This window comes from Bombina bombina, chromosome 4 (genome assembly GCF_027579735.1).
Source record: "Bombina bombina isolate aBomBom1 chromosome 4, aBomBom1.pri, whole genome shotgun sequence".
In the NCBI taxonomy this organism is placed as follows: Eukaryota; Metazoa; Chordata; class Amphibia; order Anura; family Bombinatoridae; genus Bombina; species Bombina bombina.
In genome coordinates, this window is record NC_069502.1 from 606,865,300 (window position 1) to 606,891,130 (window position 25,831).

The 25,831-nt window shown below is 38.8% G+C and overlaps 1 protein-coding gene across 1 annotated transcript in view; it reads right to left on the bottom strand.

Moving 5' to 3' along the window:
• The window catches only part of RTN4IP1 (reticulon 4 interacting protein 1), a 138,703-nt gene that overhangs the window by 67,568 nt on the left and 45,304 nt on the right, over window positions 1-25,831 (bottom strand). Inside the window, exons 5-6 of the mRNA XM_053710592.1 lie at window positions 22,653-22,701; window positions 19,669-19,805 (exon numbers count right to left, since the gene is read on the bottom strand). Coding sequence (XP_053566567.1) covers window positions 19,669-19,805; window positions 22,653-22,701 — 186 coding nt within the window. The remainder of the gene's footprint in view (window positions 1-19,668; window positions 19,806-22,652; window positions 22,702-25,831) is intronic.

Below are 25,831 nucleotides of genomic sequence, written 5' to 3' on the forward strand. Positions count from 1 at the left end.
GGCGGCGGTGTAGGGGGATTTAGATTGTAGGCAAAAGAGCTGATTACTTTGTGACAAAGCCCCGCCAAAAGCCCTTAGAGGGCTGGCAAAAGAGCAGTTTACTTTGGGGTAATGCCACGCAAAAAGCCCTTTTCAGGGCTATTTGTAGGGTTAGACTTAGGTTTAGTGGTAGGGATAGTTTAGTATTTTAGGAGTTAAATAATTTAATATAGATGGCGGCGGGGTAGGGGGATTAAATTAGGGGTTAATAATTTTAAAATAGATGGCGGCGGTGTAAGGGGCTTACATTAGCGGTTAATACTATTAATATAGGTGGCGGCGGTGTAGGGAGGGCAGGTTATAGGGCAAAAGAGCTGTTTACTTTGGGGCAAAGCCCCGCAAAAGGCCCTTTTAAGGGCTGGTAATAGAGATAATTATTTTAGGGGGATTAGATTAGGGGTTAATATAGATACTATAGCTGGCGGCGGGGTAGGGGGATTAGATACTGGTTAATATAGTTTAATATAGCTGGCGGCGGGGTAGAAGTTCACATTAGGGGGTAGGTAACCTAGATGGCGGCGGTGTTAGGGCTCACTATAGGGGGTTATAGATTTAATATAGCTGGCGGCGGGGTCCGGGAGCGGCGGTTTACGGGTTAATAACTTTATTAGGTGGCGGCGGGGTCCGGGAGCGGCGGTTTAGGGGTTAATACATTTTTTATTGTTAGGATAGTGAGGGGGGATAGCGGATAGAGGGTAAGACGTGTCGGGCTTACTTGGGGAAGGCGTGTTAGACAGTACGGGAGATTTAGACTTTAGTCAGGTTTTGTAGGCGCCGGCAGTTTCTAAAGTGCCGTAAGTCACTGGCGACTCCAGAAATTTGTACTTACGCAGATTTCTGGACATCGCTGGTTTATCCGACTTACGGCACTTTAGCATCTGACGGCGCTGTATATTGGATAGCTCGAGTTGAAACTGCGGGCGACGCGGGTTCCCTCGCTTGCGCCGAAAACTACGATCTATATCGGATCGCGCCCCTGATGTGTTTAACATTTGTAAATAAAAAATGTATAGAAGGCTGGTGGAAAGGAAAACGGAAACATATATCTTTTCACTACTATGAGACTCAAAGATATAGACCCCTTACTGTAAATTACTAGAAACTATGTATCATACCGCTGTATAAGAAATATCATATTACTGATGTACCTTATCTCCTATGGTTAATAGGAAAACAAATGTCTTTGTAATAATGTTATATCATGCACTCCTATCAATGCTAATTTATTTTATTATTTATTTATAAAATATTTTACCAGGAAGGATACATTGAGATTTCTCTCGTTTTCAAGTATGTCCTGGGTCCACAAAACATTGCATTGATACAATAGGGTACAATAAAATACAAAAACAAGGGGGGCGGGTCCGAGCACCGACCAAGATGGCTGCTTGTATCTTTGGCTGAACTTGGGAGCTGATAGATCCGCTGCCTATCACCTCTCATACATATAATCCAAGCCTGAAATTACTACTGTCTTACAGATTACTACTTGTAGAACGGATTTAGGTGTGTTTTTTTCACTTTACAACCCAGCCAAGCAGACCGGAATAGATGAGGAACGCAGCAGAGGCCTAGTAACAGACCTGGCTCCTCATTTACCCTCCCTAAGCCCTGTTAAGTCAGGAATGACAGCCGTATGTGCTGTCCCGATCTATTGATACGCTGTGCAGGAGAATATTTTTCTGTCCTATTACAAAAGTAACACCTTTCTTTAGTTCAGAGACGAACCATCTATTTTCTCAACAAAAGGGTAACACTCCACAAGCCGAGAACTACCGCTAGCTATGGATGCCATAGGCATGTGGGAGCGCAATATGACACAATTACTGGAACACCACTGCCAAGCTCTCCAGTCTGAGCTCTATAACCTCCTCATACCTGCAAGACCTACAGAAAGGATTTCACCCGAAGCAGCAAGCTGGCCGGGAGATGATGGTGGGGCTGGCGTCGTGTCGCTGCAGAGAGATTGCAGGCAGAAGAACCCGGTGTCTAAAGAAGCCCCAGGGGGAACATGGCAAACACATACAGGTCAAGAGCTTAACGTATTAACGAAGGATGCTTTTACTGATTCGGCGATCAAGACAAAGACCACCGCATTTGCTAATAACAATGTACGAGAGACCTCACTCATGAAATGTAAAATGGACTTTACCGAGGTTGTTGGGCCGGTCCCTCTTTGGCTTGCGGAGGTGGTCCAGACGAGTCCTTTGTCCTGGCTGCCCTTCGGCACTGGGTCCTTGGTTGTATGGGAGCTGCAGTGTACTTTGGAGAGAGATGGGCTTCCGAGTCTCGCCCGATTTGTACGCGGCCCTGAGGAAATGGGGCAATGCTTGGAGTGTCGGCTTCACTGCTTGGGACAAGCCACCCACAAAACTGGAGTGGGGTAACTTTCGCACTTGTTGGGGCGACCGTCAGGTGAACTTGGTTGCCTAGTCGACCGGGACTCATATCTAGAGTCATACGCATGGACATGGCCTGTTGCTGTATTTGACGCTCCTTAAGGTTTAACTGTCAGTGAGTAAGGCAGCTATGTGATATGTTTGTAATTGTTTGAGAGAGTGCTGTATTATAGGCACGCTAACATGACTTTAAGGGAATAACACATGTTAATATGAGCATACCTGCACATATGGCTATACTGGTCTACAAAACATTTTTACGCAGCTCAGTGATTAAACTATGGACTTACTGTATCTGGTCAATCATATTCACAAGTCTTCAGGACGGTTACTGCTCATCAGACTGTGTGAAAGCCGCTAATCTCTATATAGTTTATATGCTCAATGTTCATATAAAGTTTTCTTATGTTTTATGTATGATTTTGAGATGCTGACTCCTAACAGGTTAAGAGCTTAGAACGCTAATGAGACAGGAATAGTTTGGAGTCAATAATAGTTTAGTCGTGATTGTAATTCCTATTTAGACTACTATATTTACAGAAATGCTAATGTAATAATATATATTCCTTCTCCCTGCAGATATTGTATCTCTAAATGTCTACACTAATGTCATGGTATTGTAGCGTATTTAGGGAGTGAATAGCAATTTTAGAGTAAATCCCCCTCAGTGTTAGACCTCCTTAAGGCCACTAGTGAACATATATATAAAGAGATAGGATATAACCTGTATTTGTAATCCAGGTATTAGAGAGATTGAGAAGTACATATACGGCCTAGCACAAACACAGCAAATAACCCTCACTCTAGTGTTTATGATGTAATCTCTCTACTGAACGCCTATACAGTAGCTGCATCTTTGGCTTATTATATCACAGTTAGGTATTCTTAAGAATCCCTTCCCCATTACAGCAAATAACGCCATATGTCATTAGCCAAATTAGTTCCCGGCTGGAATATTCCATACATAATAGTTATTAGTGTAGTTATTTTCTTACTATGGGTTCCATTACATGCTTTCCATAGTCATTAAATGTATTTAAAGTATGATATTTCCCAAACCAGTTGTTTGCATCAGGGGCCCAAAAGTGGCCCGCTTTGTTATTTTCTTTGCTTCCCCTAAAACTCCCTATCTTGTCTAAACTCTTTTTTGGAGGTCCAAGAGAGGCCTCCATTTACCATAGAGGGAAACCAGTGTTAAGATACTTATGTACAAGTAGCCGGATATTTAAAGGGTTAAATTGTATTACAGACCCCCTCCATCACACTACATTATTGCATACTAATCTGGCACTTGAATAGCAATTCTTATACCCATTTTATCCTTTAGTGTTGAAACTTTCTACATCAACAGTTGTTGCGTTTCATATATTTAATGTTTTACGCCATACCATTTGTTTACCATTCTAGTCCTATTACCTCCAGCAATGTAAAATATACTTCCATATATCAGTTAGGAGGCCCCTATTTTTCCAGTGACCCAAGAGTGGTCAATATGTAACTACCATTTAATTTATTCTTTATGTTTTGGTCGGTCCAAAAGTGGCCGGTGATGTAGTTACTCTAGTGATCTACGCTTAAAAGAAAACTGAGGTTTTATATTATACAACTTGATTATTTGTTTTCCAGACAGATATTGCCTTTAAGAACGTATTATTGTGCAATCACTGAGCATAGATTCCCTCCTCTATTTTAATATATGTATACACAATTTGTTTGTATGAATCTCAGACAGTTATTACCTTTTAAGAATGTGTTGTAGTGTGAATTCTGTCCATAGCCTCTTGCTTTTGTTTGGATACGTGTATTCTCAATATGCTTAGCTGTATTTCAGCCAGTTCTTACTCATGGGAAAGAATGAAAACATTGTGTACATATCAATTGTGTTTTTTCAAGCTTGTAAACCTTTTGCTGTTTCCTGGAAAAACCTCAATAAAAAACTATTTAAAAAAAAAAAAAAAAAAATACAAAAACAATATTAATACATAATACAGGGAGTGCAGAATTATTAGGCAAGTTGTAATTTTGAGGATTAATTTTATTATTGAACAACAACCATGTTCTCAATGAACCCAAAAAACTCATTAATATCAAAGCTGAATATTTTTGGAAGTAGTTTTTAGTTTGTTTTTAGTTTTAGCTATTTTAGGGGGATATCTGTGTGTGCAGGTGACTATTACTGTGCATAATTATTAGGCAACTTAACAAAGAACAAATATATACCCATTTCAATTATTTATTTTTACCAGTGAAATCAATATAACATCTCAACATTCACAAATATACATTTCTGACATTCAAAAACAAAACAAAAACAAATCAGTGACCAATATAGCCACCTTTCTTTGCAAGGACACTCAAAAGCCTGCCAGCCATGGATTCTGTCAGTGTTTTGATCTGTTCACCATCAACATTGCGTGCAGCAGCAACCACAGCCTCCCAGACACTGTTCAGAGAGGTGTACTGTTTTCTCTCCTTGTAAATCTCACATTTGATGATGGACCACAGGTTCTCAATGGGGTTCAGATCAGGTGAACAAGGAGGCCATGTCATTAGATTTTCTTCTTTTATACCCTTTCTTGCCAGCCACGCTGTGGAGTACTTGGACGCGTGTGATGGAGCATTGTCCTGCATGAAAATCATGTTTTTCTTGAAGGATGCAGACTTCTTCCTGTACCACTGCTTGAAGAAGGTGTCTTCCAGAAACTGGCAGTAGGACTGGGAGTTGAGCTTGACTCCATCCTCAACCCGAAAAGGCCCCACAAGCTCATCTTTGATGATACCAGCCCAAACCAGTACTCCACCTCCACCTTGCTGGCGTCTGAGTCGGACTGGAGCTCTCTGCCCTTTACCAATCCAGCCACGGGCCCATCCATCTGGCCCATCAAGACTCACTCTCATTTCATCAGTCCATAAAACCTTAGAAAAATCAGTCTTGAGATATTTCTTGGCCCAGTCTTGACGTTTCAGCTTGTGTGTCTTGTTCAGTGGTGGTCGTCTTTCAGCCTTTCTTACCTTGGCCATGTCTCTGAGTATTGCACACCTTGTGCTTTTGGGCACTCCAGTGATGTTGCAGCTCTGAAATATGGCCAAACTGGTCGCAAGTGGCATCTTGGCAGCTGCACGCTTGACTTTTCTCAGTTCATGGGCAGTTATTTTGCGCCTTGGTTTTTCCACACGCTTCTTGCGACCCTGTTGACTATTTTGAATGAAACGCTTGATTGTTCGATGATCACGCTTCAGAAGTTTTGCAATTTTAAGAGTGCTGCATCCCTCTGCAAGATATCTCACTATTTTTGACTTTTCTGAGCCTGTCAAGTCCTTCTTTTGACCCATTTTGCCAAAGGAAAGGAAGTTGCCTAATAATTATGCACACCTGATATAGGGTGTTGATGTCATTAGACCACACCCCTTCTCATTACAGAGATGCACATCACCTAATATGCTTAATTGGTAGTAGGCTTTCGAGCCTATACAGCTTGGAGTAAGACAACATGCATGAAGAGGATGATGTGGTCAAAATACTCATTTGCCTAATAATTCTGCACTCCCTGTATATGCAAATTTTAACATAGAACAGGTAGGAAATATATAATCAACCATGACAGGTGCATTATGTTTTGAGATATGTAGAGAGGGATCTCTTAAAGGATTTTAGGCTTGGGGAAGGCTTTAAAGTGTGCGGGAGGTTGTTCCATAATTGTGGTGCTCTGTAGGAAGAGAAGGATCAAGCTGCTTTCTTTTTGTATGGAGGCAGACTAAATAATGTGCTGGTACTGGATTGGAGGTTATGGGAGGTGGGAACAGCTGGAGAGAGCATTCTGCTCAGGTAGGGTGGGAGCTTCGTAGAAAAGCTCTTAAACACAAGGCTGGAAAGATGGAGGGTGCGTCTGGATTACAGCGACAGCCAGTTTAGTTCTTTTAGCATGTCACAATGGTGGGTCCTGTAGTTACATTGTAGCACAAAGCGGCAGAACGAGTTGTAAAGTGTATTAAGTTTATTTAGGGGAGTTTGCGGTGCAGGTGCATATACTACATCCCCAAAATCCATAATTGGCATCAGAATTTGCTGTACAATATTTTCCTTTACTGTAGGGCTGAGGCAGGATTTGTTTCTGTACAGGGCACCTAGTTTTGGAAAGAGTTTAGATGCAAGGTTTTCTATGTGGAGGCCAAAAGATAGATTGGGGTCTAACAACATACCCAAGTATTTGAAAGAGTAGACTGCGGTCAGTGTGCAATTTGATTTTGTTTTGATGCGGAGATGGGAATTTTGTAGTTTGTGTAATTTAGGAAGAGTTTCAAAGATCATTGTGACAGTTTTGTCAGTGTTTAGGAAGAGTTTGTTTTTTGAAATCCACTTTTCTACCTCTGTGAACTGGTCTTGGAGCACTGCCTCAAGCTGCGGCAGATCGGACTTGTTTGCATAGATTACTGTGTCGTCTGCATACATGTGTACGGTTGAGGATTTGCAGACATTTGGCAGATCCTTTATAAATAATGTGAATAGTAGGGGGCCGAGAATGGAATCTTGGGGAACACCACACGTGACTGGGAGAGGGAGGGAGTCGCTGTCAGAAATGGAGACATACTGTGATCGATCCAATACATATGATCGAAACCAGGTTAAAGGACGATCACCAATACCTGAGTTTTTTAGTTTGAGCAGTGGTATGTCGTGGTCTACTGCGTCAAAGGCCTTTGCAAAATCAAGGAGAATAGCTTCAGTTAGGTCTCCTTGTTCCATACCAGTTTGGATGTCGTTGCAAACTTTTAGGAGGGCAGTTGTAGTGGAGTGACTCGGGCGAAAACCTGATTGAACAAGCGTCAGATAGTTAGATTGTTGGTAATACTCACATAGTTGCGTATGGACACATTTTTCTAAGATTTTTGACAATACTGGGAGCAATGATATTGGGCGATAGTTAGTTAGTAACCAAGTTTAACTCACCACTTTTATGGATAGGCACTACTCTTGCAGTCTTCCGAAGTTTGGGTATGTATTCAGACACCATGAATGCGTTAACTAGGGTTGTGACAGGTTTAACAATTGCCGGCGCGCTGAGCTTCAATAGCATTGCTGGGATTTGATCAGGTCCAGACTGGTTTTTCATTTTTAGATTATTAAGGTGTTTCTTAAAGACATTGATGGGTACAGGTCTAAAATTGAACTTCTCTATATTGGGTCTTTGCAGATTTAGTGGGGCCTGATACATATTTGTAGTTTCAGGATGCGTGTCATTTATTAGTTTGTCAATCAGGGTGTTGAAGCATCTGACAAAATAATTGTTAAAGGCATTTGCCACTTCTAAAGGAAGTTGCAGGGTTTGGTTGTCCACTTTGACAGTGGAGGGTTGGGAGTGGATTGGGGGAGAGTGTAAGTTATTTATGACTTTCTAAAACTTTCTAGGGTTTGATATGTTATTGTTCAGATTTTCACAGAAATATTGGGCCTTGGCCAATTTTGTTTGTTTAGTGCATATATTTCGCCATTGTCTATATACACAGTGATCGTTCATAGAGCCAGTATGCTTGAACTTTGACCACAATGAATTCCGAAACTGGTACATTTGAATGAGGTCAGCTGCAATCCAATTCATATGTGCTCCTTTTACTCTCACCTTACACAGCGGGGCATGCAAATTCCAAACTTGTAGGAGTTTGGACTGAAAGAATTAAACTGCAGAGTCTAAATCTGGAATTAGGTTTAATCTGTGCCAGGGGAGGTTCTTGATGTCATTTAGAAATGATTGAAGATTACATTTTTTGAAGGACCTGGTGATTTTAACCTTGGGAGAGGATTTACTAGCCTTTATTTTGCGCACGCAGTACACTAAGCAGTGGTCACTGAAACTGTTAGGGAGAACACCTGCCTCCTGGATTCGGTCAGGAGAAGTGGAGAGGATCCTATCGAGCAGGGTGTGGTTATGGCTTTTAATGTTTATTCAAATTGGGGAGGAGATTAATTGTGTTAGCTGCAAAGTCTTAAATGGTGAGCAAGAACTATTGTTTTACAATAGGATTCAGCCAATCAATATTAAAATCTCCATGGATCAAAATGTTTACTTTTTAGGTTTTGAGCTATGGTTTCACTAAGGAGATGGGCTATATCAGAAAGGGAATGCATAGGGGAGCTAGGTGGGCGGTAGATTCCTGCAACAATGATTGATTTACTGCACAGGATCTCAATTGTGCCAGAAAGGAAATCTAATGCTTCTAAGCATTTTATGATCAAAGCATTTTTTTCATTATTATACCATATTTTTAAGCCCAAAGATTGTATTTTTCTCCACAGGCATTTGGAAAAATGGAAAAAGCATCCGTAAATTATTGTATTTTGTAAAAAATTTGTAAAGTAATTTATTGCTGCTCTTTCAAAATCTAGAGTAATTGATATATGATTAATATCTGAATTTTTTCTTTTATAATACTAAAAATGAAGTTACCTGATTTTTATTTTTTGATATGCAGTATACTAATGATATGGTATGGTTATCTTCTATTAAAACATGTATTGTATACAACTGAAAACCTAAAGGAGCTGAGTCAAATGTTTAGTCACAGAGCCAGTGTTGTTTTTTTGAAAGAAGATCTACCTTTTTTTTAGTAGACAGAATGATTAAATTTTCACCTTCGTGCATGATGAAATCTTCTCCTCTGGTTGTTTTTCTTAAAGGGACAGTCTACACCAGAATGTTTATTGTATAAAAAGATAGATAATCCCTTTATTACCCATTCCCCAGTTTTGCATAACCAACACAGTTATATTAATATATGTTTTACCTCTGTGATTACCTTGTATCTAAGCCTCTGCAGACTGCCCCCTTATCTCAGTGCTTTTGACAGACATGCAGTTTAGCTAGGGTGACCATATTGACGCTTTAAAAAGGGACACATATGAAATATACATATGTCAGGGTTCTTATAAAAAACATTTATTTAAACAGCCCTGACATATGTATTTTTCATATGTGCCCCTTTTTAAAGCGGCAATATGGTTACCCAATCAGTGCAGACTACTAAATAACTCCACGGGCGTGAGCACAATGTTATCTATCTGACACACATGAACTAGTAGTGTCTAACTGTAAAAAAAACTTTCAAAATGCTCTGATTTAAGAGGCTTTTTTTAACGGTTTAGAAATCAGTTTGAGCCTGTCTAGGTTTAGCTTTTCAAAAATACCACCAAGGGAACAAAGCAAATTTGATGATAAAAGTAAATTGGAAAGTTGTTTAAAATTGCATGCCCTATTTGAAACATTAATTTTTTTTTGGACTTGACTGTCCCTTTAAGCAATTTTCTAATTTACTCCTATTATCAATTTTACTTCGTTCTCTTGCTATCTTTATTTGAAAAAGAAAGCTTCTAAGCTTTTTTTTTTTGTTTCAGACTCTGGACAGCACTTTTTTATTGATGGATAAACTTATCCACCAATCAGCAAGAAAAACCCAGGTTGTTCACCAAAAATGGGCCGGCATCTAAACTTACATTCTTGCATTTCAAATAAAGATAGCAAGAGAATGAAGACAATTTAATAATAGGAGTCAATTAGAAAGTTGGTTAAAATTTCATGCTCTATCTGAATCACGAAAGAAAAAAATTTGGGTTCAGTGTCCCTTTAAAAGAGCTGAATGCCCTTTAAAGGGCAGTGAAAGAGCTAAATGCCCTTTAAGGGCGATGCCTATAAAAAATCCCCTTTAGGGGCAATGGGAAGTTTAGGATTTTTTAGTGTTAGGTTTTTTATTTTGGGGGGGGTTTGGTGGGTGGTGGGGTTTTACTGTTACATGGGGGACTTTTTAAGGAAAAGAGCTGTTTAACCCCTTAATGACCACAATGTACCCTGTATGTCACTGGTCGTTAAGGGTTTTTTCAGGACATAATAGCATAAGTCTAGCAAGAACACGCTATTAATGCACTCCCTCCAGCAGGCTTTGTGGAATAGAGCAGTCTCAACGCTGGTGGCAAGACCGCGTTATAAAACAAACAAGTCCCAAAAAAAGGCCAACGACATACAGGGTACGTCGCTGGTCCTTAAGGGGTTAACTTAGGGCAATGCCCTACAAAAGGCCCTTTTAAGGGCTATTGGTAGTTTAGCATTAGATTAAGGGGTGTTTTTATTTTGGGGGGGGCTTTTTATTTTCATAGGGATTAGGTTTAATTTTTTTATTTTTGATAATTTGGTTTATTATTTTATGTAATGTTAGACTTTTTTATTTTGTGTAATCTTAGATTAATTTAAATTTAGGTTTTTTTATTTCTAAGTAATGTTAGCTTTTTTATTTTAATTGTAAATTAGTATTTTTTAATTTAGATAATTGGGGTTAATTTAGGGGGTGGTGTTATGTTAGGGGGCTTAGTAATTTAATTAGTTATTTGCGTTGTGGGGATTTGGCGGATTAGGGGTTAATAGATTTATTAGGATTATTGCGTTGTGTGGGTTTGGCGGATTATGGGTTAATAGTTTTAACTCCACGGGAGTGAGCACAATGTTATCTATATGACACACATGAACTAGTAGTGTCTAACTGTAAAAAAACTTTCAAAATGCTCTGAGCTAAGAGGCTGTTTTCAACGGTTTAGAAATCAGTTTCAGCGTGTCTAGGTTTAGCTTTTCAAAAATACCACCAAGGGAACAAAGCAAATTTGATGATAAAAGTAAATTGGAAAGTTGTTTAAAATTGCATGCTCTATCTGAATCATGAAAGTTTAATTTTGACTTTACTGTCCCTTTACTTCATCATTTAAAATGTTTCCATTTGGTGTTGTTCGGTGTCGACGTATCAGTCTGGCAAGAGTTTCTTTTTTAGGTAGTGCTCTTGCTGCTTCAAGGGGGAAATTAGGGGCGAGATTACAAATACAGTGCAAGCTTCAGCGCAGCTGCTGAAACCCACGCGCCCGTAATTTCACCTCGCACATCGGGGTATTACATAAACCCCGTCGGCAGTTCATAAAGTGCCGTAAATCGGATAAACTAGCGATGTCCAGAAATGAGCGTAAATACAAATTTCTGGAGTCGCCAGTGACTTACAGCACTTTAGAAACTGCCGGCACCTAAAAAAATGAAAAAAAAAAAATCAAATCTCCCGTAAAAGTCTAACCCGCCTCCCAAAAATAAACCCGACACGTAAAACCCCTATATCCGCAATCCCCCCACATCGCAACTGATAATAAAAGTATTAACAGCCAATTTAAACAACCCATAGGGTTTCAGTAGCTCTCATCCTATTGGCTGATTTGAATTTGAAGAATTAAATCAGCCAATAGGAATGCAAGGGACGCCATTTTTAAAAGCATACATTGAATTCACTATTCAGTGTATGGCGGCGATCGCACAAAGAGGATCCTCCATGCTCCATGGCTCCGCGGTCGCTGGTCCTGCTCCACGCTCATCTCCGCTCCGCGCCGGCTTGGTCCTGGATGAAGAAGGAAGAGGTGCCCGCTTGGAAGAAGATGTCGGCCGCTTGGAAGAAGACTTCACTGCCTGGAACAGGACCTTCTCCGCCGGACTTCAAGAACGGTGAGTACCTATTTGGGGGGTTAGACTTAGGGATTTTTTTTATTTTTTGGGCGTTTTTTTTTTAGATTAGGGATTTCTGGGCAATCTTAAAGGGACACTGAACCCAAATTTTTTTCTTTAGTGATTCAGATAGAGCATGCAATTTTAAGCAACTTTCTAATTTACTCCGTTCTCTTGCTATCTTTATTTGAAAAAGAAAGCTTCTAAGCTTTTTTTGTTTAAGGACTCTGGACAGCACTTTTTTATTGGTGGATAAACTTATCCACCAATCAGCAAGAAAAACCCAGGTTGTTCACCAAAAATGGGCTGGCATCTAAACTTACATTCTTGCATTTCAAATAAAGATAGCAAGAGAATGAAGACAATTTAATAATAGGAGTAAATTAGAAAGTTGGTTAAAATTTCATGCTCTATCTGAATCACGAAAGAAAAAAAATTGGGTTCAGTGTCCCTTTAAAAGAGCTGAATGCCCTTTTAAGGGCAGTGAAAGAGCTAAATGCCCTTTAAGGGCAATGCCTATACAAATGTCCCTTTAGGGGCAATCGGTAGTTTAGGATTTTTTAGTGTTAGGTTTTTTATTTTGGGGGGTTTGGTGGGTGGGGGGTTTTACTGTTAGATGGGGGACTTTTTAAGGAAAAGAGCTGTTTAACTTTGGGCAATGCCCTACAAAAGGCCCTTTTAACGGCTATTGGTAGTTTAGCATTAGATTAAGGGGTGTTTTTATTTTGGGGGGGGGGCTTTTTATTTTCATAGGGATTAGGTTTAATTTTTTTATTTTTGATAATTTGGTTTATTATTTTATGTAATGTTAGACTTTTTTATTTTGTGTAATCTTAGATTAATTTAAATTTAGTTTTTTTATTTCTAAGTAATGTTAGCTTTTTTATTTTAATTGTAAATTAGTATTTTTTAATTTAGATAATTGGGGTTAATTTAGGGGGTGGTGTTATGTTAGGGGGCTTAGTAATTTAATTAGTTATTTGCGTTGTGGGGATTTGGCGGATTAGGGGTTAATAGATTTATTAGGATTATTGCGTTGTGTGGGTTTGGCGGATTATGGGTTAATAGTTTTATAAGGTTTTTTGCGATGTGGGTTAATGGCGGATTAGGGGTTAATATACTTTATTAGGTTTATTGCGATGTGGGTTAATGGCGGATTAGGGGTTCATATACTTTATTAGTTATTGCGGTGGGGGATTGCGGTTGACAGGTAGATAGATATTGCGCATGCGTTAGGTGTTAGTTAATATTTTCAGGCAGTTACGGGATTTACGATGCTCACATACTCAGCACAAGGCTTGCTGCGCCTGCCTATGTGTGGCGAGGAGAAAATGGAGTAAAATGTCTCTATTTTCAGTGCGTAAGTCCTTGCGCTGAATATGTGATACCGATTTGCGACGTGGTTCTATGTTAGCTTATGGGAGTAAAAATTGCGTCCGACGGGTGAAATATAAGTGCTGCATTTATATGCGGCGCTGTATATGTGATATCAAAATCACGTAAAAACCGGCGTCGCTGGCTTTTGAGGGCGACACCCTCTGAATTTTTTGAAACTTCTTTTATTTTTTCAATTGTTTTCAGAGCTAAAATTCTTGCTGCATCAGTTGGATGTGAATGATTTGATGCGTCTTTTTCAATTATATCATTTATGGTTTTTAGCCTTCCTCCACAAAAACTTTTTTTTCACATCTCCAATATGTTACATTTTCTTTTTTTTTGTCTACAATGTATGCATAACCTTCATGTAACATTTTTCGTCCTCCTTTACATGTATTTATGAACTCTTTTTTTAATTTGATTTGGTTGTTTAATTAATTTATTTAAGTGTTTGTGTTCTCATATTTTCCTCAGTAGTGCACAATATATATTTAAATATTCTGCCTTTTTAGTGATGATATTTACGCAATTACGTGATTGTGCTGTTCGGCGTGCAGTCGGAAGCAGTGTATCTCGGACATATGTCTGACGGACGAAGGTGCTTCGGCATTCTGTCCGAGCACCCAGGAGATTAGAACAGCTATTGATAAATCATTTGGTATTACCCTACTCTTAGAACCAACTATATACTTACTCAATCTTCCTAGAATTAAATGCAATTTGAGACGTCGATTGCTATGTCTCATGATTAACTGCGCCAAATGACTGTTTCCTAGAAATTGGAAGTCAGACAAGGTTCCCGCTACTTTAGAATGGAAAAAAATCTCTCATCTCCCTTGGCATCTTCACAACTTATGAAATTTAAAGCTCAGTTAGAAGCTTTTAACGTACTGCAAAATGTAAAACCTGACCTAAAGTTTGTAGTAAAGATGTTTTGATTATGAAACTGCCAATTAATGAGCCTAGAATTAAGTATTTTACCTACTTTGCTGATATTTTGTAATCTTCAGGTAAATATAGACAAAAAGTAATACATAGAGGGGCGTGTCCAGGCGACGGCCATGAGAGGTCGCAAATCTAGAAGCTCCTATTATTATACTGATAATCGCCGATTATCTAAGAGCCAAGTAAGAATCCATAACTACTTTGCATAGAATTAATTGTGTGTAACACTGCCATATTAACGGATGTCAATTTGAGGAGATCACTAGACCATACAGTTAGGTTAGTGAGGCGGTGGCCTAACAACATCAACCCTAAACCCCTCCCGGTTCGCTGGGTAGAGCAGGCCTATTTCAATGCTGACAGCAGAAATTTCTTATATGTGGAATTCTCTAACGATTAATTACAAATGGAAGATCTTTATACTTCAATCCACTTACTACTCCCAAAATGAGTAAATTCAAAACATAACATGGCCAATGAGGTGGCTCCTGTTGTGCACTGCAATAGTACCTCACAGAGCATGCGGCCTTGTCCAACTAAGTCAAATCCTGATTGCTCTAAGTGGGATCCTTGTGAGAGTGAAAAGCATAGATTTATGTTATCTTCCCCAGATGTGGGAGTTGCAGCCAGCCTCCCAGAACAGGATACTTGTCGCTCCCAAACCCGAGAGACGCCTTCTCAGCATGATACAAGGTACATAAGGATGAGAGACTTATGTTTACCAGCTCCATACGGGAAAGGATTGATTACTCAAGTACCAGCCATTAAGAAGCCCGTTAAGCAGGTCTCCCTCTTTTGTTTCCTAGATCTTGAAGGAGAGAGTGGCACGTCTGTCTGGTTCTTCTCTTCTACTCTCCATATCCGCTGGAGCTTACAAATGTCTGGATTGACTTGGAGATACGGAGTGGGCTAACATGCACGGAGATCGCTTCCCACTTGATAGTCTTTTGATGGTAGTAACAGACTACACTTTAGTCCCTTTGGTTCTTCTCTTCTACTCTCCATATCCGCTGGAGCTTACAAATGTCTGGATTGACTTGGAGATACGGAGTGGGCTAACATGCACGGAGATCGCTTCCTACTTGATAGTCTTTTGATGGTAGTAACAGACTACACTTTAGTCCCTTTGGACAAATCTGACAAGTCTATCTTATACTTTTTTACGACTTTCCCCTCCGGAATCAAGTATTACATGAGGACTAAATAGTCTGATAAGCCAGATGATACTTGGTTCAACGGTACATTGTATATGTTTATCTTGTACTAAAAATACCCTATTTCCATGTATACCTAATAACTGTTTTGTGTCACGTTCTGGATAATTTCCATAAGGTATTGGGCATCTTTTGTTTCTTTACTAAACATCTTTTAGTATTATGCCTCTAGTAGAACCTTACAGTTACATTGTTTTGATAGGCTCATAGTCTACATTTCAAGAATATTTTTCTATTTGGACTTGATGTTAGTTAAAGGTATATTTTCCCATCCCAAGAACAAACTTATATGGGGAGTAAATTACTTCAGTAAATAAATATATTACATTTCAAAGTTCTCATTCTGTCAATCTGAATACATATTTTACATATATTGCATAGATAACGCTCACATAGAATAGTCAGTTTCTAGTCTGTCATTCTGAAACTCCTGTATATATAATACTCCTGAATACCCAACTATGTGATCAGATTTATTTTACATATGGGAGGTAATTTTATAAGCCCCTGCAACATCTGTTATAAATGGGTTTTATGTGACAACCTTTCCTCACTACAACTATTGAGTGCATAGCTTAATATGAATAGATGTAGTATTTGCGTTGTTTCATCTGATATCTGATGGGACATACTTTAAACATTCATATTAGCAGCTACCTAGTATATAACTTGAGATAGCTCCCCTCATATATATTTCTTTTTACATAATGTATGTTACTCTTCATTATTAGTTTTAAGACATTTTGAGAAATATCTTATATAGTTCAGTAAGATCATTGTTGATTTATTTTATCTGGAGTATTAAGGAAACTATCTTATTAGTTATTCTACAGTATGCCCTACAGATGTATGCCTCCTACACACAGTCAGTTTTACCTTCCTTACTATCTAACTGCCTATACATCTTACTACTGCATTTACATATAAACAGAAAGATGGAGAACTCCACTCTATATATAGTCTATCTTTAAACCTATTTGCTCACGATTTATCTAAGACCATACGTGTCCCTGAGTTTCTTCTATATGTCAGGTGGTCCAAAAGTGGCCCTTCATTTACCTTCATCACACTTTGTTCTCACAAACAGGCCAAAGAGTGACCTTATAGTAGCAAAGGAGGGCTTACATAAGTCTTGTAAGAATTAATTCTGGTTTTATATGCTAATTTAATTTATACTACATTACTTCAAGCGGTGCTTACCAGCTGACAAACTATCTTGGATCTAAAGCAAGTTTATATTTTATTTTTATGATTATACTTTATTATATTAGCAATCTAGATATTTTTAAACCTATGAAGTGTCATTGGGCCCCAAAGGGACCAAAGGTGTGACTATCATGTTTCATTTATCTTCCCTAGCCAAATGGTCCATAAGTGGCCAGCTAAATAGTCACTTATGAAAGCAAGTATCATTGTAAAATGGAGGTTTCACAAGTTCCTATTTTGCCACCCATCCTTCTTCTCATCTATATCATTGTTTATCACTCAACTGAAATTTGGTCATTAATGTTGCATGGCATTTATTGTATGTTTTCTCTTTTGCAAAACCTCAATAAAGGAATATTTTTTTTTTAAAAAAATAATACATATAGAAATAAAGATTCAGTTATAGTGACAGTTCATCAGTGGTGGAATTTAATTCTAAAAAAAAAAAAGGAATAATTTAATATCAGCCCTAATTAGTATGACCAGTATTTTCCCCCAAAAAGGTGTCAACCCTAGACAAAAAATATCAATATAGCAGTATATTCTATAGAAAGCTTAAGTAAAATATTTATTGGAATACAGAGAGAGAGGCACAAAGAGACACATACAAAGATATTACAGTATCTCACAAAAGTGAGTACACCCCTCACATTTTTGTAAATATTTTATTATTTCTTTTCATGTGACAACACTGAAGAAATTACACTTTGTTACAATGTAAAATAGTGAGTGTACAGCCTGTATAACAGTGTAAATTTGCTGTCCCCTCAAAATAACTCAACACACAGTCATGAATGTCTAAACCGTTGGCAACAAAAGTGAGTACACCCCTAAGTGGAAATGTACAAATTGGGCCCAAAGTGTCAATATTTTGTGTGGCCACCATTACTTTCCAGCACGGCCTTAACCCTCTTGGGCATGGAGTTCACCAGAGCTTCACAGGTTGCCACTGGAGTCCTCTTCCACTCCTCCGAGACGACATCATGGAGCTCTCCCCCACCTTCCCTTGAGGATGCCTCACAGATGCTCAATAGGGTTTAGGTCTGGAGACATGCTTGGCCAGTCCATCACCTTTAACCCTCAGCTTCTTTAGCAAGGCAGTGGTCGTCTTGGAGGTGTGTTTGGGGTCATTATCATGTTGGAATACTGCCCTGCGGCCCAGTCTCCAAAGGGAGGGGATAATGCTCTACTTCAGTATGTCACAGTACATGTTGTCATTCATGGTTCCCTCAATGAACTGTAGCTCCCCAGTGCCGTCAGCACTCATGCAGGCCCAGACCATGACACTTCACTATCTGAGCCAAATAAGTTTATCTTGAGCTCATCGGACCACAGGACATGGTTCCAGTAATCCATGTCCTTAGTCTGCTTGTCTTCAGCAGACTGTTTGCAGGCTTTCTTATGCATCATCTTTAGAAGAGGCTTCCTTCTGAGACGACAGCCATGCAGACCAATTTGATGCAGTGTGCGGCGTATGGTCTGAGCGCTGATAGGCTGACCAACCTCTGCAGCAATGCTGGCAGCACTCATAAGTCTATTTCCAAAAGACAACCTCTGGATATGACGCTGAGCATGTGCACTCAACTTCTTTGGTCGACCATGGCGAGGCATGTTCCGAGTGGAACCTGTCCTGTGAAACCGCTGTATGGTCTTGCTGCAGCTCAGTTTCAGGGTCTTGGTAATCTTCTTATAGCCTAGGCCATCTTTATGTAGAGCAACAATTCTTTCTTTTTTTCAGATCCTCAGAGAGTTCTTTGCCATGAGGTGCCATGGCATGGTTAAATTTCCAGTTACCAGTATGAGAGAGAGTGATAACACCGAAATTTAACACACCTGCTCCCCATTCACACCTGAGACCTTGTAACACTGAGTCACATGACACCGGGGAGGGAAAATGGCTAATTGGGCCAAATTTGGACATTTCCACTTAGGGGTGTACTCACTTTTGTTGCCAATGATTTAGACATTAATGGCTGTGTGTTGAGTTATTTTGAGGGGATAGCAAATTTACACTGTTATACAGGCTGTACACTCATTACTTTACATTGTAGCAAAGTGTAATTTCTTCAGTGTTGTCACATGAAAAGATATAATAAAATATTTACAAAAATGTGAGTGTGTGTACTCACTTTTGTGAGATACTGTATATATATACCTTGACGTGGTGCCTGAGCTTTCCCATTTGGCCAGATGCGGTGACTAACCTTTCCAGTTGTGATTTTATCTTAGCTGTGAGCTAGCTGGTGAGTGCTGGGTGTTTCTATGTGTTGTATTACTTTTTATTTGTAATCTCCCTTGTTTCTTGCACCCATTCCGGACTGGGGTTAACTGCCTGTGGCTCTGGTGACATCACAGCTTTTTTGGAGTGCTATTTAGCACCCAGGGCTGGATGTTACTGAGTCACAGGATGTGTACCTGATCCGGTCTTGGAGTGCAGTTCCCTTCCATGTTTTGTATTTTCTATGGGTGATTACAGCCACCTGTGCACCCCTTCTTTGTTCTCAGTTTGTTTGGCTTTGTGAGCTCGCATGATGGTGTGCCTGTGTTAGGGACTCAGGCAATGGAAAGGACCTTGACGTGGTGCCTGAGCTTTCCCATTTGGCCAGATGCGGTGACTAACCTTTCCAGTTATGATTTTATCTTAGCTGTGAGCTAGCTGGTGAGTTCTGGGTGTTTCTATGTGTTGTATTACTTTTTATTTGTAATCTCCCTTGTTTCTTGCACCCATTCCGGACTGGGGTTAACTGCCTGTGGCTCTGGTGACATCACAGCTTTTTTGGAGTGCTATTTAGCACCCAGGGCTGGATGTTACTGAGTCACAGGATGTGTACCTGATCCGGTCTTGGAGTGCAGTTCCCTTCCATGTTTTATATATATATTTATATATATTTTTTTCATACAAAGAAACCTGAGAAATCTAATTTAAATAAAAAAAACTATTAAAAAGATTAAAAACCCAACATAAGAACTCACAGTTCCCGTGGCTTCAGTTGCACCTCTAGATCTGCAGCTTTGTAATCAATGACATCATCTGCACCAAGGTCCTTCATAAGGTTGAAAGCATCTTCAGAACAGACAGCAGTGACATGACCTCCCCACGCTTTTAGTAACTGAACGGAGTGGGAATTATAATAAACAAGGTGAACTAATAGTAATCAATGTTTAAAGTAGAATTAAAACAACATTTATGCTTACTTGATAAATGCATTTCTTTCATGGTGGTGAGAGTCCACAAGCCTTCACTTATGGGATTCAATTCCTGTCCACCTGGAGGCTGCCAACAATTACCTATAATATCAAGAACTTTTAATCCCTTCCACTTCCTGGTTCCTCTCAGTCTAATGCACAGCCAAGCAAAGGAGAAAAACAGAAAAGTAGAAAAGGTCAAACAGAGTAAATGAGGTGAATGCTAGAACCATTGACCCTGAATACTTTTTGTGGGTGGGTCTCAAGGACTCTCACCACCATGTAAGAATTTATCAGGTGAGCATACATTTTGTTTTCTTTCATAAAGGTGGAGTCCATGATACCAACAAAAAAGGATGGGACAAAAGAAAAAGGCAGGCACCTGACCAGAGAAAGCAGCCTGGAGAACTTTCCTGACAAAGGCAGCCTCAGAAGAGGTCAAAGCATCAAAATGGTAAAAAAAAAATTGAACGCCCAAGAAGTACAGACAGATTTAGTAGAGTGAGCAGTAATACATGTTGAAGGAGATTTCCCAATCTCCATGTAATCCTTAATTATCAACTGTTTTAACCAAGAAGAAAAGGTAACTGAATTAGTCTTTTGACCCCTACAATAACTTGAAAAATGAACATACAAAGCTGAAGATTGTCTAAAATCCATTGTAGCCTGAATATTTTTTCATAAAATTGTCTGAGCATGGCCATTCCAGGGGCGTATATGAAATTGTCTCTCTAATCCCAGCGTAATTCTGTATAGATTTTCTCACCACAGATTTCACATTTTTTTCTCACAAAATAAAATGTGGCAAACTTTCCTCAAAACAATCAAAACACTTATAACCCTAATAGAAAAACAAATGCATACGAAAATATAGGCAATTGTAAGATTTTATAAGCAGAAAGCAGCATAATGCGATTTATATTGGCTGCAGGATTTACTTTTTAAAGTGCACCCCCTGCTCACTGCTAACTTCACTCTATGTAGCAAAGTGGCCCTTTCCAGCGAGTGCCATTACTTTGAAAAAGAGACATCATTTACAGGGACTGCCCCCTTTTTTAAAGATAATTCCATCAGGGCAGCCCCTGCGAGGGTCGTCGAGAACAAAAACAAGTCTGAATTTGCGAAGTTTAGATCATTGAGCCCTTAGTCTCATAATCCACTGATCTCCCCTCTAAAGGGTCAGAATGCACAGTTGTAGTGGGGACAGTTCTAGCCTGCTCCATCACAGAGGTAAAGTAGAAAGGATATATCAAAATTGTACCTCTTTGCCTCAAGACCAGTCCCAGTGACACTTTTGGCAGGCTATTGAAAAACTCCCTCAGGAGAATTACGCTCACTGCTTATGGTACGCCTTTACACCCCTCTACCCTATTATCGATCCTCTGAGGGGGATAACAGATTTTACAGCAGTTTGAGCACCCCTCTCAGCGAAGAATCTTGAGCACCTCAAATTTTCACCTATCTCATGTGGAGGCAAAAATTAAGGCTGAGGGGAACATGAAAGTGGGAGGAATTAAATGCTCTTGATATGATGGGTAATGTTTGCCTTGGTGTAAAAAAGTTTAATCCCATAAGTGAAAGCTCATAGACTCTCACCTCCTTATAAAAGAAAAAAAATCATTTGCATGGATCCAATATCTGATCTGAGAATCTCATAACGCATACATAAAGAGTGCTGCAGGGCCTGATAATTTTATCTAAGGGCACTTATTTAGCATACATCTGGGAAAAAAAAGGGAACTGAGGGGACAAGTATATGAATTTAGGAGTCTCCTTTAAAATGCAGCTGCTGGAAATGAGGTTGGAGGAGCTATACAGCTTATGTAGCTTTGACCACAACTGTTCTCTGCCATCATTCATAAGGATCCATTCATGTATAATATGTGTTTGTGCAATATGTATAGGACTTATTTATTGATTGATTTAAAATTATGACGGCACAAATAAATAAATCAAATGTGTTTTAGGACAATGTAATTAAGTTGTGTTATAAGATTCTGTTGGATGGTATATGTTTTTAAAAGTAATAGAGAGCTTAAAGTGAATGTCGGTTAAGGGTATTAGATAAAATCAAGCGATAGAAGTTAAAAAATGAATGACACTTTAATTCATGAAATCGTTAGGATATACTTATCTTCAAAGATATTTAAAATGAAACGCTGTATGGATCAGAGCTGAAGCTCCGGTCGCCATTTTCATAAACTGATTGACAGATGACTCATCTGCAAACAACTAATCGTTGTTGTTGTCCCCCCCAGGGGGTTCAGCCCCTTCGCACAAACGTCATGGCCGGGGAGAAACAACTATTAGTTGATTTCAGATGAGTCATCTGTCAATCAATTGATGAAAATAGCGACCGGAGCTTCAGTTCTGCTCCGTACAGCGTTTTATTTTAAATATCTCTGAAGATAAGTATATCCCAACGATTTCATGAATGTCATTCATTTTTTTAACTTCTATCGCTTGACTTTATCTAATACCCTTAACTTGACTTTCACTTTAAGAATCTTCAGGAAATGTATTTTATATAAAAGCAATTTCATGTGTATACTCGGATAGCATAAAAGTGCATCGGTTTTTGGTCCATGTAGGTCAAATGTGTTCATAAGCTAATTGTTTGTATAAATCTAGATATTTATTTTTAGGTAAATTATGGGCATAAAGTCCATTTACACATTCCATTTTAATTTAGTTATGCAATTTCTTTCTGAAGGGTCACACGTCTTTTATATTTAAACTAATAATATAAAAGTTTGATCATATAAGCCAACCTGGATAGCTGCGGTTCCAACTCCACCTGATGCTCCGACAATCAACACCCTGCAAGATAAAATAAATAAATAATTAAACAAAAGTATGATAACTAACTTCTCATGACAATAATGCTTAAAATCACACACTTTATAAAGTCTATCATTACACAAGAATAATTTTATTTGGATTATTTTCTGGCTTTTTAAAAATACAAAAAGCATAAAAGTGTGCCCCGTGCACTCTAAACTTTACTACCATAAAAGTATACGAAGCATCAACCAAAAACCATCATTCAATAATAAATAATAAACTGCTCAAGTAAAATTGAGTAATATATTTATTTACTTTCATGTAATTTCAACACATTGGTGAATACCCTGCAACTTAGATTTTTAGATTAGATTAGATTCATTTATTGTCATTGTACAAAAGTAAAAAAACAGAGACAACGAAATTTGATTGAGTATCTAACCCGTCCTTAACATGAAAAAGTACTATAAGATGGTAAATCTGATAAGCGGACAAAAACAAAAATAAGCATTAGTGACATATGTGCAAAATTATCATCATACCACGGAAAATATGTAAAGTGCAATGTGCAATGAAGGAGATATACAACTAAAGGACTAAGTGTGTATATACAGTATATATATATATATATATATATATACACACACACACAGTATATAGATATAGATAGATATACACACATTGTGAATATAACTTACAATAAGTTTTTATAAAATACGTGAGTTATAGGTAAAAACTATCGCCTAGATTTAGAGTTTTGTCGGTAAAGACCCGCGTAGCTAACGCTGCTTTTTTTCCCAGCGCACCCTTAAGACAACGCTTGTATTTAGAGTTGTCTGAGTGGCTGCGTTAGGCTCAGAAAAGGGAGCGTTGAGCATAATTTACCTTCCCTTCAACTCTCAATACCAGCGTTGCCTACGGTAGCTGTAAGCTGGAAAAACGTGCTCGTGCACGATATCCCCATAGGATACAATGGGGCTGAGCTGGCTCGAAAAAAACCTAACACCTGCAAAAAAGCAGCGTTCACCTCCTAGCGCAGCCCTATTGTTTCCTATGGGGAAACACTCTCTAAGTATGCACCTAACACCCTAACATGAACCCCGAGTCTAAACACCCCTAACCTTACACTTATTAACCCCTAATCTGCCGCCCCCGCTATCGCTGACACCTGCATTATATTATTAACCCCTAATATGCCGCTCCGGACACCGCCGCAACCTACATTATCCCTATGAACCCCTAATCTGCTGCCCCTAACATCGCCGACACCTATATTATATTTATTACCCCCTAATCTGCCCCCCCCCAACGTCGCCGCTACCTTACCTACACTTATTAACCCCTAATCTGCCGACCGGACCTCGCCGCCACTATAATAAATGTATTAACCCCTAAACCGCCGCACTCCCGCCTCGCAAACACTATAATAGATTTTATTGACCCCTAATCTGCCCTCCCTAACATCGCCACCACCTACAATTATTAACCCCTAATCTCCCGCCCGCGCTACTATAATAAAGTTATTAACCCCTAAACCTAAGTCTAACCCTAACCTCTCCTAACTTAAATATAATTTAAATTAAAGAAATAATATTCCTATAATTAAATAAATTATTCCTATTTAAAACTAAATACTTACCTATAAAATAAACCCTAATATAGCCACAATATAACTAATAATTACATTGTAGCTATTTTAGGATTTATATTTATTTTACAGCCAACTTTGTATTTATTTTAACTAGGTACAATAGCTATTAAATAGTTAATAACTATTTAATAGCTACCTAGTTAAAATAAGTACAAAATTACCTGTAAAATAAATCCTAACCTAAGTTACAAATACACCTAACACTACACTATCATTAAATAAATTAAATAAATTAACTACAATTAGCTAAACTAAAATACAATTAAATAAACTAATCTATAATACAAAAACAAACAAACACTAAATTACAAGAAATAAAAAAAAATTACAAGAAGTTTAAACTAATTACACCTAATCTAAGCCCCCTAATAAAATAAAAAATCCCCCCCAAAATAAAAAAATGCCCTACCCTATTCTAAATTTCAAAAGTAATCAGCTCTTTTACCAGCCCTTAAAAGGGCGCGGGGCATTGCCCCAAAGTAATCAGCTCTTTTACCTGTAAAAAAAAAAATACAACCCACCCCAAACATTAAAACCCACCACCCACATACCCCTACTCTAATCCACCCAAACCCCCCTTAAAAAAACCTAACGCTAACCCCCTGAAGATCTCCCTACCTTGAGTCGTCTCCACCAAACCGGGCCGAAATCTTCATCCAAGGTGCGCAGAGAAGGTCCTTCATCCGGTAGAAGTCTTCATCCAAGCGGCATCTTCAATCTTCATCCATCCGGAGCGGAGCCATCTTCAAAGGAGCCGACGCGGAGCCATCCTCTTCAACCAACGACTGAACGACGAATGAAGGTTCCTTTAAGGGACGTCATCCAAGATGGCGTCCCTTCAATTCCGATTGGCTGATAGGATTCTATCAGCCAATCGGAATTAAGGTAGGAAAAATCTGATTGGCTGATTCAATCAGCCAATCAGATTGAAGTTCAATCCGTATTCTATTGGCTGATTGGAAAAGTCATTAAAAAAATATTCAAAGTTCTTGTTTAGCAAGGTAACAACTCTAGGAAAAAAACTATTCCGTAACCTGGCTGACTTGCCATTCAGACTCCTATATCGCCTCCCAGATGGTAAAAGGGCAAATATAATATTACTAGCATGGTAAGGATCGTGGGTAATACAGGGAGCCTTTTGAAAACTTTGCCTGCGCTGAAGATCCTCAATAAGAGGTAGCTGGGCACCGATAATATACTGGGCAGTTTTTACCACCCGTTGCAAAGCTCTACGATCAGAGTTAGTACAGTTTCCGTACCACACTGTAATGCAATTAGTGAGAATACTCTCAATGGTACAGCAATAAAAATTGACCAGGGTCTGAGGGGACAGATTAACTTTTTTCAGTGACCTTAAAAAGTAAATACGTTGTTGCGCCTTCTTCACTAAAATAGAAGTATTCAATGTCCAAGACAGATCTTCAGAAATGTGAGTTCCCAAAAATGTAAAACTTATCACACTTGTACAAAAAAAAAACCCAGTAAAGCAAATCATTTAAACAGTGTGTTTGTCAA